The sequence below is a fragment of the Xyrauchen texanus genome, chromosome 28 (genome assembly GCF_025860055.1).
Source record: "Xyrauchen texanus isolate HMW12.3.18 chromosome 28, RBS_HiC_50CHRs, whole genome shotgun sequence".
Classification (NCBI taxonomy): Eukaryota; Metazoa; Chordata; class Actinopteri; order Cypriniformes; family Catostomidae; genus Xyrauchen; species Xyrauchen texanus.
This window is the reverse complement of record NC_068303.1, coordinates 15,000,316-15,022,609: the sequence shown is the minus strand read 5'-3', so window position 1 is coordinate 15,022,609 and position 22,294 is coordinate 15,000,316. Positions and strand designations below refer to the sequence as shown.

Sequence of the window (22,294 nt, the reverse complement as noted above, 5' to 3'; positions counted from 1 at the left end):
GATTTGATTCATTACCTGGCACCTTATTTTAATTCTATCTTATCATTATTATTTGTCTTGTCATTATCCGTTTTGTGTATTAATGCTTTGGCAATATTGTATGTAAACACAATCATGCCAATAAAGTACTTTTAAATTGAAAATTGAAAATTGAGAGAGAGAGAGAGAGAGAGAGAGAGAGAGAGAGAGAGAGAGAGAGAGAGAACACTAACCGTGTGGTGTGATTGTCTGTGCAGGCTTGGCTGGGGACTTTATATTCCATACTGTCAGTGTGCCGTCAGAGTGACTACAAATAAACTGCTTCCCTTCATGATGCCAGTCCACAGAATGGATTGCCTGTGAGTGAGAATGACAATTCATGAGAGAGAGAGAGAGAGAGAGAGAGAGAGAGAGAGAGTGAAGAAGAAGTCGGTTGTGCTGAAATACATGCATGGGGAACACAAGTCAGTGCGAGATTTCCTGATAGGGAGTCACACATAAATGTCCAAGGATTCAACTTTGGGCCAGCACCAAAACACAGACTGCCATCAGTGGCTGTATTACAGAAACATCTATATCTATAACTGTCTAGTAAAAATGACGATTTCAGATAGGACCTTTTTAAGAGCACTGAACTTGTAAGATCTTAACCCAAGACTAATGATACATTCACAACTTCACGTTATGTTGGAATTTCAGTAATAATGAGAAATCTGAATTCTTGACAGTTGTGACAGCAAAAAACTTTTTTTTTTTTTTTTATATATATAGCAGCGGGCTCAACTGTTGAAAGTAATAGTGTACACATTTCTGTTTGATATGCCATTCATTAATGCCACTGTTACACTAACATATAGATGTGAATTAATGAATTAATGTAAAGATAAATATTTTGCTATAATCAAAACAAAGCCATAATGCCATTATTAACTTCCTAAAGGTCTGAGGACATGAACAGCACTGAGTAGAATCTCTGAGTTGCTGTGTCATAATTACAGTAATTCTGATATGACAAGAATTTAACATAAGGCCACGTAAGACACTATATAGCAGAGTAAGGGTTACTTCTTTTAAAATGAATGCTAGAAATTGGACAGCCCAACGTTCACCTTTTAGATACAAACATCGCCTGTCAATCAACTTGAGAACACATTTGCGCATTGGCTATACAAGCTGGAACATTTTTATTTTTTATCGTAATCTGAGGTTAAAAATAAAGCACAATTTATGATACAAGTGTTGTCAGATTTTACTGCTGATTTGAAATATGATCGTAATCTTGACCAACCATTTTGGAGATTTCGGTCTTTCCCCATTCAAGTAAATAGAAGCTGCACTTTCATGACTGGAAATAGCTTCCATGAGCATTCCAAAGATGGCCGCCGATGGACTGACTTGATAGAAAGACTTTGGCCATGCCCACACTAACAAGTTTTAGCCTCTCATCGACACTGGAATGGCATTTCCCCCCACTGAACATGGAGTGTTTCTAAAACTGTCTCCATTACTGATAATTTGGAGAACGATGACATCAGACAACTGAAAATGGATAAGTGTGGATGTGGAGCTAGAAAAAAAAGTTCAGGGGGTCCCCTAAACTATGGGAAAACATTGAATTTTCAATATTACAAACAATATTAAAAAAAAAAATTCCTGTATGTTGTCCTCCCCCAGGTTGAAACAAGATCTATTCCCTTCACCAGAACCATGCTGGGCCAAGTGTACTAGGGTGCTTTCACACTAGAACCCAGGTTTGAATGATGTCAAAGTTTGGTTAGTTTGGATGATGTGAACGCTGATTCCCGAACTCGGGTACGCACTCGCAAACTACACATAAGTCTGTTTGAAAAGGTGATCTAGGGTACATTTCATGTCAGCACTGGTACGTTTCGGTGCTGATATGAATGCAATTTTCCAAATCGCTAAAGTGAACTGCTTGTGATGATGTATAATTAGCGTCTTTGCAGGCTCCTGATCACAATTATTTTGGTAGCTATAATGTATTTCTCATACCTCTTTGTCACTAAATAAATTGGCATCAGAGCTAACATTCATCACATCATTGTACAATCAATGCATCCATGGAAGACAAACACGTGTTGTTCTGTGCATGTAAAATTTTGGTGGTAAATCCAAAGAGATGAATACTTTATTAACACACAAAACTGATGTCTTTAGTTGTTACCTAGTTTCAGTGGTAAACAGTTGCTGCTTGTACTCCTGTTGATGATGCAATTGAACCAAGGTTCTGACCCAAATAATATGATGTGAACAGATAGCAGCAGGGGCAGGAGGAGGGGCAAAGAAACAAACTTGGGTTCGGCCCAATGGAACCAATGGGAGTGGTGGTGGCGTAGTGCCTAAAGCACAGGGCTGTTAATCAGAAGGTCACAGGTTCTAACCCCACAGTCACCACCATTGTGTCCTTGACAAGACACTTAACTCCAGGTTGTTCCAGGGGGATTGTCCCTGTAATAAGTGCACTGTAAGTCGCTTTGGATAAAAGCGTCTGCCAAATGCATAAATGTAAATGTAAGTGTGAAAGCACACTTAAAGACTGTTTTTCACTCACTTGTAGATATGGATATATTATGTTCATAGATTCACCCTTATCTCAAATTTTTCTCAATTATCTGAAAAGAAGAGTTGCAATATTTAATATTTAGCTGAAGGTTGAGGGCAGTTATTTAACCAGTGCAGAATTCATATTACTGCATGTCCTAACCAAACACAATGCGATAAAGCAACAAGTGATAAAATCTTCTTCCAATTGAATTGGGATTTGTCCTAATTGGCCTTAAATGCATGTAAGCCTGTATGCAACAGGACATTTTGTTGATCATTTATTTCTGCGACGTCACGCTTGTTAGCTCAACTCATTGTGAAATCGAACTGGTCCAAAATGCTCCTGCTTCCCATAACTGTACATTAAATATCAAATTTGTTCTGATAGGCTGTAATTGTATCACATTAAAACCAGCAGTTTCACATTTAGTGTGACAGACAAATTGCTTGTCTCAGTGGCACAGTGACCAAACCAAACTGATCAACACCCACCCCACTGAGGGATACATCCAAATCATCCTATTTGTTAGTTGATTGTGAGCTTTACAAGAGCTACAATATAGCCTATAACTTCTCTCTTTGTTCTTGCCATAAGTCTTGTGTTGTGCATCAACAACTTTGTTACTTTTTATAGCTTTTTATTGTACAGTTCTTGTATTGACTGAATGCTATGGCAATACTATGTGGAAAATAGTCATGCCAATAAAGCATTCTGAATGGAACAGAACTGAATTGAGAAAGAGAGAGAGAATGCACAGCATGAGGCTGATGTATCGAGAGAACACAGAGCAAGTGGAAGCACAAAGAAGGCTGAAAAAGAGTTCTCATTATTTTCTAATTAAGCTCAGTCTCCTCTTGTTTAACATAATGATGGTGGCTCTATCTCTGTCTCCAGCAGACTGTAGGGATGAGCCTCGGCAGACCTAACTATTCAATGAACAGAGTGCAACATCATTACAGGAGCATCCAGAGGGGAGGGGTCAGATGAACAAACACTAATACACCCACACGCAAACACACATATTCACACGCAGAAATGTAGATATGCGCAAATATAAAAATATGCTTATGCACAGCTACATTAACAAACTCCAGCAACTATGATTATGAGGGATTATGTTGCTTGCACAATATATCCTTTCAAAGTAGAGAGAAAAAGGGCTGACAAACTGAGAAACTGAGTTATTTAGCATTAATGTGCTTTTGCTAAACAACTAAGATCTAAGAGTTCATGCACTGGAAGGAAGGACACTAATAGGAATATAATATTACTATTTCTGCAGCATATAGTACTACCCTACAAAGCCAAAGCACAGTAACTTTGCTTTAGTGTGGATTCACTCTGTTTTCATTGAATCAGTAATGTTTTACAGTAAGATTCCAATTATTATCCTTAGTTAAGTACTTTTGTTAACAAGAATAACAATTAACAATATTTTACAGAATTTGCTAATATTAATTTCAACATTTACTAATAAAAAAAAATGTAATTAGAAGTTGTATATCTTAAAATTAGTTAATGCAATGTGAACTATGAATAAATCAACATTTATCATGATTAATAAATGCTGTTTAAAAATATTGTTCATTGTTAGTTTATGATACCTAATGCATTAACTAATGTTTAAAATATGGTACCTTATTGAAAAGAGTTAGGGTAAGTGCACCCATTAAGCCCATGTACCTTTTTATTTCATTTTCAACTGAAATAAAATCATTACTTTTATTGCAAGTCAATCAGATGAGCTAAAATTTAGTTTAGGACTGCCTTTGTGCAAGCTTTCCCTAGCAACAACACAAGACGTGGAAGAAAAACTTCAGTATGAAGAGACCCTGCAAATGAAAAAACATTTAATCTACTGTATTTCCAATCAACTTTTTGGTAATTATGCACAATTCACGTGCAATTTAGAGATTAATGGTTTGATCTATGCATGTAATGAAATATCAGTCTGACAATAACTTTCAAGACAACATGGCCTGGTCAGTGGATTGGTTTCATAATGTGTACTGCCAAAGCATCAAGTATGTTAAACACGCTCTCTTTACATTTTGTGTTCATTACATATAACTCATAAATAACCATATTTAGTTTTTTGTTGTTGTTGTTGTTTGTGTGTTTGTGTGTGTGTGTGTGTAAATTAGCATTTCTTTCAGGTGGTTTAGCACAAAACAAAGCTTCACATGGGGAGTTTGAATGAAAAATGCTAATAAAAACAAAAAGGAGTGATTTGCAAATTATATTCACCCTTTGCTATATTGAAAGCACTACAACTAAACATTATATGCTGTTTTACCTTGTTTCAAAGCAGATGATTGCAACACACTCCAAAAACATTGGGTCAGTCAAATGTTTACCACTGTGAAACATCAATATTTCTTCGTATAACACTTATTAAGCATTTAGGCACCGAAGAAACAAGTTTGTTAAGTTAAAAAGTGGAATTTTCCCCCATTCATCCATTGTGCAGGTCTTCAGCTGCACAATTGTAGGGGTCTTCATTGGCGTAATGTGCACTTCATAATGCACCACACATTCTCAATTGGAGATGGTCAGGACTGCAGGCAGGCCAATCTAGCACCCGCACTCTATGCTTATTTGGCCAGTATGTGGTTTGAAGTTGTCCAGCTGAAAATTCTGGGATGTCCCAGGAAAAGAAGGTGCTGGATGGCAGTATATGCTGCTCCAAAATTACAGACACTGGTTTTGGACCTGACGCTGATAACTGCTTGGATGGTCCTTTTCCTCTTTGCCCAGAGAACACGATGGCTGTGTTTTTCAAAAACTATTTGAAATGTGGACTCATCAGACCAAAAAACACAGATCCACTGTTCTACTTTCCACCTAAGATGAGACTGAGCCCAGAGAAGTCGGCAGCGCTTCTGGACAGTGTTGATGTAGGGCTTCTGCTTTGCATAATATGTCTTAACTTGCATCTGTGGATACAGCGGTGAATGGTGTTGACTAACAAAGGTTTACTAAAGTAATTCCAAGCCCATGTTTATGATATCCATTATAGATGAATTGTGTTTTTTAAGATATTGATGTCTGAGGGATCAGAGATCACGAGCATTTAGAAGGGGTTTTTGCCATACCCTTTATGCACGAAATTGCTCACCTGTTTATCATATCCTGTTACACATATACACGTTATTTTAACTTGTCAAATTGTTATTAGTCTTAAATTGCCCATGTTTCAACTTTTTTGGAGCGTGATGCAATCATCTGATTTGAAATAACTGTACATAAAAAAAGTGAAATTCACAAGGTAAAACATCAATTCAGGTAAAACATCAGTTTTCAATAAAGCAAAGGGTGAATATAATTTACAAATCAATACTTTTTGCTTTTATTAGCATTTTTCATACAGTCCCAACTTTTTTGGATTTGGGGTTGTACACGAGTAGATATTTTTCTGTGATGTTTTAATTCATTGAATATATTTTAACTTTATATATGCTTGCATGTAGTGAGTAATATTATATCTTCCAAGCCACAAATCAGTGCTGTACCATTTAAGCCCACTATGGTCCTTTAAGCCCACATCATAGGCATTTCTTGCTTTAAATCTGAAACACTTTACTGTACTTTTTCAAAACATTTTCATCAAAAATGTTTCCTTGAATTATGTATTCTTTCTTTTTCTCTAGTCTGCTGTTAGTGTCACGATCCCCTGTTGTCTGCCCCGCGTTTCACTTGTCAACTGTCATAAGCTACACTTCCCATAATTCCCTGCCCTCATCATTGCCTGTCATTCATTGTTCTCACCTGTGTCTCGTTTGATCATCACTCTCCCTGTGTACTTAAGCCCCGTTGCTTGATCAGTCCCTGTCGGTCGTTGAATGTAGATGTGTGAATGTTATCTTTGCCCTCTGTGGATGTTTCTCCAGCCTGCGTACTCCTTGGATGTTTTTCGTGTTTTTGTTTTGTTTTCCCATCGTGGACGTTTCGTTTGTTCCAGTCTTGTTTGTCTAGTTATTTTCAATAAAGAAACCGCATTTAGATCCTCACCCCTCCTCTGCCTTCGTCATCTTTCATAGCAGTTAGACTGAGGTCAATTCAATAAGCATTAATGTTTATTATAAATGGATAATTCCAACCCTGTATCCAATCAGATGAGCCTCTTTCGAAGCCATTGTAAAATGACTGTAAATGCACACCCAATATATTCAATAATATATTGAATTGCTCATTAACAATGTGTCTTTCATCATGTTTCTGTTGCAGCAATTAGCCACTCAAGCTTTGCTTCGTGCCTAAGAACACCTCTTAACCAAGGTAAAATCACTTGAATGCAAGGATTTGGTGTCTTTCATCATTGCTGTTGCAGTCTTTTTATAAACACAATAAATCACTTGAGCCTGTGTGTTACAGTGCTTTTAAAACAGTTAAGTAGGATTTAGGCACTTCGCTTTGCATCAAGCCAATGGCTCTGTTCCATATGAAATCCTAAGCACTTGAGGTCCACAAGTCTACTAAGAGGACAAGAACCTACGAACACCCCTTACCCATAGTAAATTCACTCTAGCGCACAACCTCTTGTGGCTTATTGTTTTATTAGATTTTAATTTTTTTCATTATATGTCAACTGTTCATTGAGAATTAAAAAAACTAATGCGGATGAATGTATTTAGTCTGTTCACTTAATATATATATACTCTACTGATCACCTATTGACGTATTTTGCATAATATAGAATTCATTTTTGTGTTGCTGTTAAAGTTAAATTATGCTTACCAGTCATGTTGGTAATGTTTTACCAATCAATAACAACAAAATATTGATATTTTTCAATTATTCAAAAATGGGCTAAACTGGAACACCCATGGGCTTAAATGAGTACATCATGTACACCCTACGACAGAATACATTTTGAAAATATGTGTAGTTCATCTGCTTTGCCTTTGCATGAAGAATATACAGTGCACAGTGTGTGGTTTTTCGGTATGCATGGAATACCTGGATGACCTGCTACCTTTACCAAAATATGAAGTATACAAGAGAGCAAACTGCATGGAATACTGTACAGTGCAATGCACTCGACTTGACCTTCCATTTCCAGTGTGATGAATGAACCACAAGTAATAACAGCAACAATTTTAAAGATCTTTTTCTAAATTATTTGATTGAACTGTCAAAATTAGATTAAAATTGCAAAATCAAAATTTGAAATTCTTAAAATAATAACTGAATATTAATATGTGATAAAGGTGACAAACATGCTCATATCCTCTGACTTCTTTTTGTATTTGTACCCATACAGTGACAAGCATATGTGAGATGAGTGTATCTAAGTGTGTGTGTGTGCATGCAAACTTGAGAAAAGGTTGAAGGATAAGACCGGTCTGCCTTATTAATGAAACCTTAAAGACACTAAGACCTCTGTCTCTCCTACAGTATCCTATATGTCTCTCTCTATCTCTCTCTCTCTTGCACTTTGAAATAACCACAGAGACACCTCAGAGACAGTGAACTGTGACAACGTCATATCTCTGACACACATACACACACAGGGGCCCAATTAGAGCTTGAGAGGTCCGATAGCTTTGCTGAAGGCAGCCACAACCCTCCCCTTCCTCAGTCCAAAAATATTGCTGCCACTGCCCTCATACAAACAAAACACAACACTCCTCCAGTTAACGTCAAGACATCCAGAATAGGGTCAGCTGGCCCTGTTTCCCATTATAACAATCCCAAATACCAAAATGTATACACCTGAGGATTCATATAGAGTCCTGCAAAGTTCAACAGCTTCTTTAAAAAGTTCATTATTGATTATGACAAACTTAACACTGTGTCATCACATTTACAAACAATTAAATGAATCAAGGGCTGTTTTCAGGATCAGTCTGAAATGAACCTATGATTCAATATAATGCCATGACAAAACAAGTAACACATACAGTAGTAGTGCTTTCTATGTCAACCATAACTTTGACTTTTGCTCATACTCAAAAATATGGGACTGGATCTTTTGATTGGTATTAGGGTTGGCAATATGGCTACAAAAAGTATATTTATTATATAATTGTTCAGCCTATTTAAAAAACATAACTGCAAGCAGTTTTCACCTGGTGGCTTTCGTGGACTATTTTAAAATCTGTTAAAAGTGCCATACTTCCTACTGACAGTTGGTGGCACTATAATCGAGACCCATAATAGCCACATAAATGTGATCAGCCCTCATTACCAAACACACAGCTTAATTTTCCTCAAAATCAATCAATGCACACGGAAGATATAAGGCACTTCCTGTTTTCCATTTTTCACCATAACTGTATTGCTTTGCCATAGTGACACCTTTCAAAATAGCACAAATATTTTCACAATTAGCATCTACAAAATCTTGGCATGATGTTGCACAAATTTGGTGCCAGTCACATTAATTCCCTAAGAGGAGTATTTAAAAGTTCATAGCCTGCGATTTTCAGATAATCCAAAAAGGCCAACATCCTGTTGGGTGGAGCTAAAGATTGTGAGTATGAAAGTTGTTCAGCTTGATGAGAACTATATATGTACCAATTTTGGTGACTGTAGGTGAAAATGGGGGTGCTAGAGAGCCCCCCTTACATGCCTATTTTGTGTGTGCACAATTTCATGAGTTTTCACCCATGTTAAGTACCCCAAAAGTATCGAAAACCTGGAAAAGAATAATAATAATTAGAAGAACAATAGGGTCTCTGCACTTTCAGTGCTACAATAAAACATTTTAGCAAGAAGAAAATTAAAAAATCTAATTTATCTTTATATCTCTCTCTCTCTCCTTACCCAGAGCTGAGCACACCAAATATTTTTTTTAAAGATGAAAGAGGGGAAAGGAAAGTGGACAAACCAAAATTACTATAATCTATCTCTATCTCCCTATCATACATTAATTACATTTAGTGTGGAGCATACAGATAGAAAGGGCATCTTTAATACTACTGTCATTGGCACTGCTGCTTTTCTTTTCCTTATTTTTCTCTGTCCTTCGAATGAGACGTTAAACCGAGATCCTGACCTCTGTGGTCATTAAAAATCCCAAAGAGTTGGGGTGTAACCCCAGTGTCCTGGCAAAATTCCACCCATTGGCCCTTAATTCCATCAATCATGGCCTCCTAATAATCCCCATTTATTAATTGGCTCTATCACTCTACTCTCTCCTCTCCACCAAGAGCTGGTGTGTGGTGAGCGTGCTTGCGCACTATGGCTGCCGACGCATCATCTGCACACTGCACACTGGTTGTGGTTGAGGAGTGACCCCTGTTCACTGTGTAAAGCTCTTTGAGTATAGTGTCAGAAAAGTGCTATATAAATGTAATGATCATACATTCATTATTTCAGGGCCTCCATTCATCTATAGCAGCACAGCTCCTCTAAACCTCCATGCTAAATCTGCTGCTCATTGCACCTCAGTGACCCCTTCAGCGCTAAAAGCTTCCAATGATCTGATATAAGGCTAATTCTGCTGTCTATTGCACTTCTGCGACCCCTTCAAAGAAAAAAAGGTTCCCAGGCAATCTCTACATAACTTAACACAGTCCCATCAACCTGCCTGACATTTTTCCTGTTCTCTGCTTCATAATAATAAACAATAAAGCTCCACGGGTTGTCTGAGTCTGACAGACAAGTAATGGTGTTTCACTGTGCGCCCTTGATTCTAGGCTGAGCCAAAATTAAACCTTGCTACTACTATAGGTGTACTATGGGGAGGTTAATCTCATTTCAATATCATTTCTAATATATTTTACCTCACAATACTATATCGATATTCAAACACCAGTAATCAATATTTATGTTCCAATTTTCAGATAAATATGTTTTGAGAAAATTTTTTGTGTATTTGGATTTTGTGTAATGATAAACATCATACAAGCTGGAATCGGGGTACGTTATTCTTTCAAATAATTTTTTACTGACACTGATATGTCTTTGCTCAATGCTAGTTTTATGGCTGTAAAATCAATCAAATCAACTAAGCACTAAAGGTCGCAACGGCTTTGTGTCTCCCATGACTGACTAAAGCAGGAATTTCAGCACTTGTTAGGCAAGTCCAATCAAGATGAATGAGAAACAAGTGAGTAAAAGCAATATATCATAGTTTTGAATCAGAATACACTGAACACGAAAGTTTCACAATATTATTGTATAGTGACCCAGATATTGATAAAATATCATATTGCCAAATCCCTGCTGATTCTCACCTCTACTTGCTACCCTTATGGGGCAGTAGATTGTAGGACATTAATCCCTGCTGTACTAATCAATCAGGGAAAATGAAAGCTGGAATAAATCAGACATCCATTCAGACACAGCAATTCATCAGGGTGCAGATGAGTTGTCCTTAACTCTCACTCACACATAAATACACAAACACACACACACACACACACACACACACACACACACACACACACACACACACACACACACACACACACACACACACAAAGAAAGGGAGAAAGAAGGAGTTATAGTAAGAGATGGGTTTGTCTGTGTGCGCAGGTATGTACTGTGAGTTGTGTGTTTGTTTTAATTCCTTTGCATTTTTGCTTTGGGCACAACTTGCTCGTTGTAATACAATATACTTCACATTTTGGTAAAGGTAGCAGGTCATCCTGGTATTCCATGCATACAGAAAAAGCATGCACTGTGCACTGTATATTTTCATGCAAAGGCAAAGCAGATGAACTACACATATTTTCAAAATGTATTCTGTCGTAAGGTGTACATGATGTACTGTATCATGGTATTGAGGTGCATTTATGATATTATTAGCAGTTTAATATCTGATTATGAAATATGTCTGATAAACACAAAGGTAACTATTTCAGTTATAACCAATTATTTTTTCTCGTTTTCCTCAGATAGTTAAACGAATGTTCAGTATTCGGCTGGTACATGAGTGCAACAAATTACCTATTCACTCCAATGACTTACAACAAATACTCCACAAAACAAACTCCAGCCAATTGGAGGCATAAGCACAATGAATGTGCAGATTCACCCACAAACTGTCCTTTAGGAGTGTTACTTGAAAAAACAAACTCAAGCCACTAGGCAGAACCAGCACAAAAAGAAACCAAAAAGGTGCTCAGTTTCCTCGGACAGTCAAGTGAATGTTCAGTGATTCAGTCCACTCGACTACAACATGAGTACCGTACCACAAAATAACTTACTCCATTTACTTTATGAAGGACATCGCTTGCTGGGGACAAAAAAAATCTCAAACAGGTAAAACAATAATAACAAAAAAAAATTGTAACATGTACAGTAGTCAGATAAGTATAATGAAAAAAAAACATAGTTTATTATTGTTATTTTATGATTTATGAAAGTTTATTATAATAATTGTAATGATTATTGCCCTGTTTAACACTTCAGATATGCATTTGTATGCATTCGGTAATTTGTTGGTTTAGTTTAATTCTATACAATACCTACTGAAAATATATTATGAATTTCTAGTATATTTATTGACATTTTGTCCAATACTGTCTATTTTCTGCCATAGTTTCACTGTCAATTTCCTGCACACCAAAAGCTATGCATTTTGTAAACCCTATTTAGTACTTTGATTTACAAGTAAAACATATTATTAGTATTTTCAAACACATTGTTGGCCTACTGTTGCGCTGCACTTGATGAACAAACTGTTGACACATTGTAATTGTTTGCTGCATTTGTGAATGTGAGAGAAAGCATAAACATAACTTTAGCCAACCTAGTCATTACATATCATGTAAAACTACATTGAATCCAGTGTTTTTATGAAACAAGGGCTATAATTTATTATCCTGTATACTGTATTTCCACTGACATCACCACCGCAAATTCCGTGGAATGGTGATCACGGAGAAGGTGCTTAAGGTTTGCAGTGTTTCCCGCCTGAGCCGATCCTTTTTAGCAAACAAACTTTACAGACTGGGAACCATCAACATTGATGGTGTCTCATGGGTCTTTAACCCAAAATAATCCCAGACAGTGGACTTCAACCGCTTTGGCAGTGGAAATTAAGATTCAGGGTCAGACATGTCTGTATGATGCGCTCGTGCTACACTCATGCTGCACTTCGTGATGCGCTACACTCGCGACACCTGCATGTCACCTTTAAAATTGAGTGACAGTCGAATGTAACACAATAAAGGTGCAATTTAAAGATTTATTTTATCTCGCCAAATTTATATGATGATGTAAATGTCGCAGATTCTGTCTTAAACTGATTTTAAGTTTCTAAAAAAAATTTGATATTCATGCAATACAATTAATGAGAAGATTTCAACGGTATGATAACCATCCATTTCAAAACCAAGGTATATGTGAATCTTTGAAACCATTACATCCCTATTCTACTGATGTCCTACAACAACCAGTCCCTCCCCAAATACTCATGCTCCTTTGATGATGTAGCACCAAGCCCAACAAACTATGCTCTTACTTAAAGAGATCTAATCTGTCTCCTTTATTTAAATCAAACCCTTATGAATATTTGATCTACAGTACACTTTTCTATATTCTTAACATTTCTGTCACTGCAGGCGACAGAAGCCTGGAATTCAACCTTCAGTGTGACAATACATACCTCATTGTATGTGTACCGGTAGTCAGCTCTCTTTGATTTCAAATCCCACAGCACTACGATCCCAGACTCAAATCCTATTATGAGCTGAAACGAGAAGCAAGATGTGGGGAAGAAAATATGCAGTCAGTATGTTAAACCTGACCTGTAAACTGATGAGAGTTCATCCAGGTGGGGACTTTAATCTGAAAATAAATTGTGTTTTGTAGACAAATGCAGACTTTAAACAGCTATTATGATGTCCTTCCATTTGACTGTTAATCCAAAACAAATGTTTAGTCATTCCCATAAATGTTAAATTAATCAAACAATACATCCCACTCAAAGCTTCCTGCTGGAAAATCCAGCTAAAGTTGGTAGCTGTGTTTTGGAACATAGCTGATTTCTAGCTGCTCTAAGATGATTATTAACTGTTCCAAGCTGGTCATTAGCTGTCCAAGCTGATAAGCCATCTTGGAATTGCAATAAACCAATTTAAGGTGTTCATGCTGGCTTTTGGGAACCTGGTGGCTGGTCAAACAGCCAATGAGCAGCAAGGATCACATAATAACCAGCTTGAATAAGGAACAATCCAGCTTAACATGGTCAAGTTGGTTTTGGGAACATAGTGTGTGGTCAACCAGCTAATAACCAGCTTGGACCAGCAACAAACTGGCTTATGGTGGTCAAGCTGGTTTTTGGAATATGCTGGCTGGTCGACCAGCCAATAACTAGTTTAACCAGTTAATAATCAATTTAGACAAGCTAGAAACCAGCTGCCATGTTTCAAAACACAGCTACCAACTGGATTTGTCAGCAGGAAAAGAAGAAATATGCAAAGAAAGTTTTCATTTCCATAAGTGATCATTTCTACATTTATTAATATATATCAAAACAACAACTCCTGTCATTTGAGTTTTAAACCTCTCTATTCCCAGAGATTCAGATACAGGATATGAACTTATAAAGTGTCAGTGCTCTGTCAGCCAAGAAGGAGGGGACAATGTGTCTAAGGACTTTAAAGCCCATTAAGAACTGAGCAGGCCTGTTATGGATCGATGGCCTGTTCAGGGGCAGAAGTGGAACGGGGGAGAAAGAGGCAGAGGGAGTGAAAGAGAGGTTCATCACTATACAGGCGCCTATGAGGAGCTCCCAGCTGCCAGAGAAAGAGACAGACAGTTTGTCATCAATATGAAGGCAAAACTCCAGCAGGTGTTTGCCAGTCCCTCTGCTCCAGTCTGACAGTGCCTTGGCAATTAGTGAAGGTAAAATGAATGTATAAAAAGATGCATTTGGAAGTAGCTGGAACATTTGTTCATCTCCTTCTTATCTCCTCGATCATTTGTTTTCAAAAACAACATAATTTGCTAACAAGCTGTGTGAGATTAGACCCAATTACTGAACTGAGCTGCACCGTAGGAATGCAATGTTTTATGAGTTCAGAATGGAAAGAAACAAGAGCTTTGTGCAATGTAAGGGAAATGAATTATTCATGTCAGAGAGATTCTATTCCTTTTTAAGCAGTTTTATATGCCTCCCCTTACCTTGCCCTCATCCATAGGATTGTCACTAATGTGAACGACTGGGCCAGGGTGAGCCTTGGAGGACCTGTGAGAGACAGACAGGCAGAGAGAGAGACAGGTCTGAGATTGAGGTTGGGATAAGTAAATTAGTTACTGAAACAATGGATTGAAGAAGGAGACAGGATAGAGGAGTGACTAACAGATATAGAAATAAAGTATAAAGACATTACATTTATTTAGTTATTATTATTTATTTTTTTAAGAAATAAAACATGAATCAGAACAACTTTAAACATGATATATATTTAATCTGGAAACTTGTTCAGACAAGAAGCCCAACATGGACTTGGATCGAAGAGTTTTATCAGTCACAGGATGTGACCTACAAGGTACAACAAAACATTATAAAATCCCAAGAGTGGGATTCTTGTCATGCAAAGCTGTTTGAAACAATATGGTTTTACATAACAATTAATGAAATATTTTTTTTTTTATCCAGAACATGAAGGGCTCCTATAGAGCCATCTTACATTTGATGTTGTCCAACTGAAACCAACATAATCTGATTATATCCCCATCCACATATTTACAGGATTTACAGGCTTTTGAAATTTGCAATATATAAGTATCCAGTCAGAGTCAGTTTGAACCTCACAGTTTTCCAATGCTACAGTTCTCTTTACAGAATTCACATTACAGAAGCTTTGGATTCTCCAAAGGATACAATGCTATAAATAAGGAATTTAACAAGACCACCACTGCACATTTATTTACAGTCAATGAATAATAATAAACAGCCCAATGGACTGGAAATAGCAAAATTTTTCCTCCACTTATTAATACAGCACAAGCTTACTGAAACTAAGCATATCTACATAGACACACTGCTGTTCTGATAGGATTGAAATGTAAAAATGTCATCTACAAAACTCTGCTATCATTCCCTTCTCTTTTCCTTCCTGCTTTTCTCTCTCTGTCACAAAACAAGCTGCCCTGCCATCAATAGGTGCTACTGTAGCAAACAATACTTAGGCCGCCCATAAGCCTGCATTGATTGCACTGGCAGGAGTATTATCCCTTTGTTCCCTTTGACTATCCAACAAGTCAACTGTGCTGTGGATGGCTCTGGGGCATAGACTTATAGTGGTGGCAGCCATGGCATAGACAGGGATCCTTCTCTTCTCTCAAGCTACATTATGTTACGCTTCACTGTGATGAGGAGTGGCAGAACTTTATCCATCTGTTACGGTGATGGAGGTATGACAGACAGGGGTCCTGATCCACCTCTTTCTCCTCCAGTGTTTGCTGAATTTATATGACGTGACTGACAGTAACAAGAGAAATCCAAATTTGTAACACCAGTCCCCTCACCTTTACAAAAGGACATGGGAAGCAATAAGAGATGTCTTAGTGGTGTTTTCAAAGTTCTGGCTGTTAAAACAACAACAGCTATGTAATGGTTGGTTTTGCAGAAGAATTTTGCACACTGCTTTTCTCACATTTTTCTTTGGGACTGGACGTACCACAAATGTCATAGTAAGCTGATGCAGTTTAGTAACATCTTTTTGTTAAGATCCTAAGGATCAGATTGAAATAAACAATGCACAAATAAAACATGTATTAATTATCTAAAAGAATACATAAGTGACATGGGTAAATTCACTTAAAAGTTGGTCTATTATAGCATGCAGTATTTAACCCAAAAACAAGCAGAATATTCACTTGCCACTCACAATCCATCTTAACAAGGCACTGCGCTACATTTATTTATATTAAGCTATTGTTCTTGTGTACAGCACACACACACACACAAAAAACTTTGTACAATACAAAAAGGAGCTAATAAGGTGCTACAACAACGCAGAAATCATTTAGGCTTTTTATTACTGTGGCAGGGCGGAGGGCGGGGCCGGGTGTGTAGGATCACGACCCGCCCCGCCCTCCCCTGCCACAATTACCTCTTTGTAAATCTTCCATTATATAGTAATAGTATTCATTCATTCTTTATGATGTAATAAAGGGTGCTTGTTAATCTAATTAAATTAAGAAACACAAGATTTTCAGCTGCAGCATGTGAGAATGACTCTTTCTGATCAATATACAGGCTAGTCCACCGGGAAACTGACCTACCCTCACTTGGCACAGTAACTCAGTCACAAGGTCAATAAGTGTATTTGGTACAGAGAGAGTGAAAGAACTCTGTTTGCATATGTGCATGTGTGTGTGTGTGTGTGTGTGTGTGTGTGTGTGTGTGTGTGTGTGTGTGTGTGTGTGTGTGTGTGTGTGTGTGTGTTTGAGAAATTGGGTGGTTGGTGGGGTGCATGGCAATACACAGTGAAGGTCCAAGTGTGTTGACAGTGAATGAACAATGTTCTCTTCCTTATACCTCAAGATTTGTAATTCATGTCCCCCGAATTCATCTCTCAGCCCTTACTTTAGGAGGAGTAGGCTGGTTTTAGAGAGCTGATCACCATGGTAACAAGAATAGGATGGGCAAAATCTCATTCTGTAACTGCTACCCTCACTCTGCAGTTTCTCAGTCATTCAAGACATCTTATGATTTCATATTTCCATCCTTTTCACCTACATACACCCGCTAACCCACAATCCACATCTGTGGTCCAAAATAATTATTATACTATATTACAGTATGTACCTATTTATCGCTCAAATCCTGTCTCCCCCTTTCTCCCTCTCTCTCTCTCTCTCTCTAGTGGTGACCAAAAGCTGCAGAATTCTTCCTTTGCAGGCAGTATTAAGATGCAGGAAGGAAACAAGTCACGTCCAAATTCAATACTTGCTTAACATCCTGTCTACTTAGATGCCTTCATCTGGTGGGTTTTTGAAAACAGCCAGACCCCTGTATCCTTCATTTCCAATTAAGTCACACAGTCCTGATGTGTTCGATTCGATTTTTGGTAAAAGAAAAAATGGCTTTAGATGGAGTGGTTTATAGAATGAATGAATTAATAATGTCCTTTTTTCCCTTTTGCTTCAATATTGTCACGATTCCCTTGTTGTCTGCCCTGTGTTTCACCAGTCGTTGTCTCAAACTCCTATTCCCTTTGTAAAAACTACACTTCCCATGATTCCCGGCCCTCATCACTGCCAGCCCTGTGTCATTGTGCTCACCTGATCGTCGTTTGTCATCATCATGTCTCCTGTGTATTTAAACCCTGCTGTTTCTCCATTCCCCTGTCGATTGTTGATGTGTATGGATGTTTGTTCTTCGCCCTGTTCAACCTGTTCTCCCCGTTTGTGGTCCCTTGATGTTTTTGTGCTTTTATTTTTATTTTCCCATCGTGGATGTTTCGTTTGTTCCTGTTTTGTCTGTTTTCACGTTTAATAAAAACCAACTGCATTTAGATCCTCAGCCTCGTCTGCCTTCACCTACTCATCGTAACAAATATATAGTTAGATTTCTAACAAGAAATCAGGGAAAAATACAGGGAAAAAAGTAATTGTTGTCACTAATTATTTGCATAGTTATCAAATAAAGCTCACTTGTTTCCTTTAGAAGGAACTTCCATACAAAAATGCTGCCTGTGCTGTCACTGACTAAATCCCATGAAAACTGCCCTGACATTTTTTATTAATTATTTTATATGGTTCCTTACATGCATTGTGACAGTTCAGTATGGTGAAATGTCCACTGTGTGGCACTGAAAATGTGTTAAATGTTCTCCCTAACAGACAAGATTTTTAAGGTTAATACTCTATCGAGTTTGAAATCGACACAACCTAGCAATCTCCCTACCCTAAACCTTAAAAGGGTAAGGGAAAATGAAACTTACCATGATATCTTTAAGCAATATCACACAAGCAAGAGTGCAATATGGCCCTACATAGCACTGCTGTGATTCGGCCGACATAGGTAAACACATCAGTCCTGATTTAGGTCCATACAGCATGATTGCGAGTGTGATATTGCTTATATACAATAGTTAAACGAACAAGTAATTTTTTTATAATTTAGGAAAAACTGAGTACAGTCATAAAAACGCATTTGTGCATGGAACTACTTTCTTACGAAACGGATCAGAATCTACCATTGCTGGTTCAAACCAAATGATGCGTCTAAACATTTGTTCGTAATTAAAAAATATCACTTCAGAAATAGTATCATGGCTTGTGCTGTTTCTAACAAGTTATTGGATAAACAAGGATAGATGGATGTGTGTGTGTCTGTGTGTGTGTGTGTGTGTGTGTGTGTGTGTGTGTGTAGAGAGAGAGAGAGAGAGAGAGAGAGAGAGAGATGGAGCGTGTATGATCGCCTGTTGCCACACCCAAGCAGAGATGCTGTCAGCTTTCTGAAGATCAGCTTTCTCAGTGGAAAAATAGCAGTCCAAGTGGGGGTATTTCTCCCTATTTCGCGGTAGCCGGTGCGCAGAAGTCTTTCAAATAGAAACTGCAATCTCCTCCACCATTTTAAACAGCATGTCCTCTCCAATGTGGAAAATCCAGTAGTTTATCTTCAATACTACTTACGCCCACCGGTCTTGCAGTGAGAGTAGAGCGGTGAGATTATTTTTGGAGCTACAGGAGTTGTGTCAAGATGGCCACGAAGATGTCAAGACGTTGTGCAGTGCCAGGTTGAGGAAAACTAGATTTCATGCATTTGCTTCGCAAGGATCCCAACATTAAGAAAGAGTGTCTGGCATTTATATTTAATGAAGTCCCGCATTGTGTCGGTAAGAATGTGTTTGTTTGCTCGCTTCATTTTACCGATGATACTTTCACAAACAAGACACAGTTTGAAGCAGGCTTTGCAGAGAGACTTAAATTAAAAGTTGATGCAGTGCCAACTATATTGGACTCGACAGTGATGTCGCAACAAACAAATGTGAGTATCCATGTTAATTCTTTTGCTTGGTATTTTACAGACTGATAGATGTGTACTGAGTATTTAATTTGATCCTAGTGAATTTAGATGCTCGTGTATTAGTTTTAATGCACAGGGATCTCTAAGCAGCATATATTTCATGTTCTGTTGGCATGATGGCACAATTGCCACAGATGCACCTAAAGAGTATTGATTTCAATATATTTAGACAATCTCTTTCCTTTTAAAACATGACTCACTGTAATGAACAAGGTATGCTTTTGTCACTACACTGAATATATGATGAAAGATGATTATATGACGAACGACAAACACCGGTGAATATATCCTGTATACGTTTACATGTTGCACAGTAAGTGTATTCTTTCACAGTTATAAATATGATAGCACCATGTTTTTACACTTTATTTAGTACTGTCATGCGTTACTCAGCACTTGTAAACACAGAACTGTTTCACCATTGGAAAATGCCCCAACTACTGTATGTAACAAGATACACACCGTTGTGTCGCGTCTTGGTTAAACAACAATAAAAGTAATACCTATTACACAAATAGACAAGTAAATTACAGTAATTACTTACCATGCTGTCACAGACTGCAGTATCAGTGGTGTTTATGGAGCGGGTTAATTTTCTTCATATTCTGGATCAGACTATGGCTCAAACATGTAAGGATAAATTCCTCCGGATGTAATTTTTTTTAACCATTCGAAGTTTTCAAAACAACCCCAAGCGCGCTTAATGACAAGGGCTTTTACACTTATCCACATGCAAAGATGTTACCCAATCACAGCAGTGGACGTTTACACTGAAGTCTTCAAGAACACACGCCCCCAAAAAAACAGAGCATTTGAATCAGAGGCACAAAAACTGGATAGAAAATGACCAATTATTCCTAAATTATGACTACTTTTAATGAAAAAAAAATCACACTAACATTATAAGTGGACCTCAAGGAACATTATAAAATAAAATACAAATCCAATACATGACACCTTTAAATGGCTAGTTCACCCAAAAATGAAAATTCTCTCATCATTTACTCACCCTCATGCTATCCCAGATGTGTATGACTTTCTTTCTTCTGCTGAATACAAATGACAATTTTTAAAACAATATCTCAGCTTTGTAGGTCCAGATAATGCAAGTGAATGGTGACCAGAACAGTGGTTAAATCCATCTTCAGAAGCGATAAGACAGGTGTGGGTAAGAAATAGATCAATATTTACCACTAAGTAATTTTTTACTATTAATCTCCTCTTTCAGATTTATTTTTGTATTCTTCTTTTGTTTTTTGGCAATTCATACTCTTCGTGCATATCACCACCTACTGTTCGGGCTGGTCATAGGTGGAGATTTATAGAAAAATCTTATATTTAAGACTTAAATATCGATCTGTTTCTCACCCACGCTTATTATATGGCTTCAAAAAATATAGATTTAACCACTGGAGTGTTTTGTATTACTTTAATGCTGCCTTTATGTGATTTATGTGAAGTTCTGGTCACCATTCACTTGCATTGTATGAGGAGAGAATTTTTACGTTTTGTGTAAACTATCCCTTTAAACCTAAATCTAACTGATTGTGGCATTAAAAGCACATGCGGGATGAAAAATGCAATAGCTAAAGCAACCAAGTTATTAGCCAAGTCACAATCCTTTGCATCGCAGGTGTAATATCTATCAGTTGAGCTACAATGCAATTTGATCCCACCCAAACAAGCCTGCGTTAAAATGCAAACATTGCAAACTGTAAAATGTATCACCTTTAAAGTTAAGCATTAAAGAAATAGTGTTCAGATGCCATGAGACAGTATTTTGTGAGGAAGAGTGCATATGTTTATGAACTGATAATCTGCCATTTTACTCAAGATTTGTGTGAAAGGGAATGAATGTCATTGTTGTTGTAGCCCCTCTAGTGTTCATTTAACCAGGCGAGAGCTGCTGTATGTGCAACATACCACCTAAATATTTAGGTATAGAAATGTGATTCTATGAGATGGGGTTGGACAAAACTGGGCAGAGAGATGGCAGCACAGCTGCCTTAAATTTGGGACACAACCTATCACTTTCTATCTTTCTGATTGTGTGGAAATCATGTTGACTTCAAATAAAATTTCCTGTCATTAGGTAAAATCACAGGGAAAGAGCAAAAAGGCACAACATCCACTCCCATCCCTACCTACTGTGAGTGTGCATGTATGCGTGTATAATACAGGATGCATTTTGCTCACATTTTAAGGGAGTGCATCCATTTGCTTTAAGCAGCAACACCTGTCATTCAAATTGAGTCTCTGAAATGGACGTCAGGCAGCTAACAGACTCCATCTATAAACATCATGAAGGCATCATCTATATACTGCTTCAACATACACAATCACAGCATGTCTAACAAAACTTCCTGCTGTCTGTCCAACCTTGGCCAAGGAGAGATCCATGCATCACATTGTTGGCAGAGATCTAGATTTATGACAGAGTGCTGTCACACAAACAGATATGCACACATAGAGACAGTCCTTTCGAACCACTGAGACAGTCTGCCTTTCAGGTGGGCACAGAGATGACCCCTCCTGCCCGGCTCTATATTATTATTTAATGTTTATTTGACAGGGACAAATGCATAAAACATTGCTTTATAAAGAATACAAAGTAGATGCCATGCATACAGGTTTCTAGCCATGACTAATTTGCAACCCCTGTCCGTGGTTAGGCTTTTAAAATTAAAACAAAAATTACAGAGTATTGAGTTTAAAATTTATAACTATGAAAATACATACAATAAATACATCCCATACATGAAATAAGATATGGGCTTAAGTGGATGTAGAAATCACTATAAACAGAG

At 37.5% G+C, this 22,294-nt stretch overlaps 1 protein-coding gene across 1 annotated transcript in view; it reads right to left on the bottom strand.

Annotated features, from left to right (window-relative positions):
- The window catches only part of LOC127622132 (syntaxin-binding protein 5-like), a 124,627-nt gene that overhangs the window by 34,393 nt on the left and 67,940 nt on the right, over positions 1–22,294 (bottom strand). Inside the window, exons 6-8 of the mRNA XM_052096082.1 lie at positions 14,627–14,690; positions 13,107–13,190; positions 213–336 (exon numbers count right to left, since the gene is read on the bottom strand). Of these exons, the coding sequence (XP_051952042.1) occupies positions 213–336; positions 13,107–13,190; positions 14,627–14,690 (272 nt within the window). The remainder of the gene's footprint in view (positions 1–212; positions 337–13,106; positions 13,191–14,626; positions 14,691–22,294) is intronic.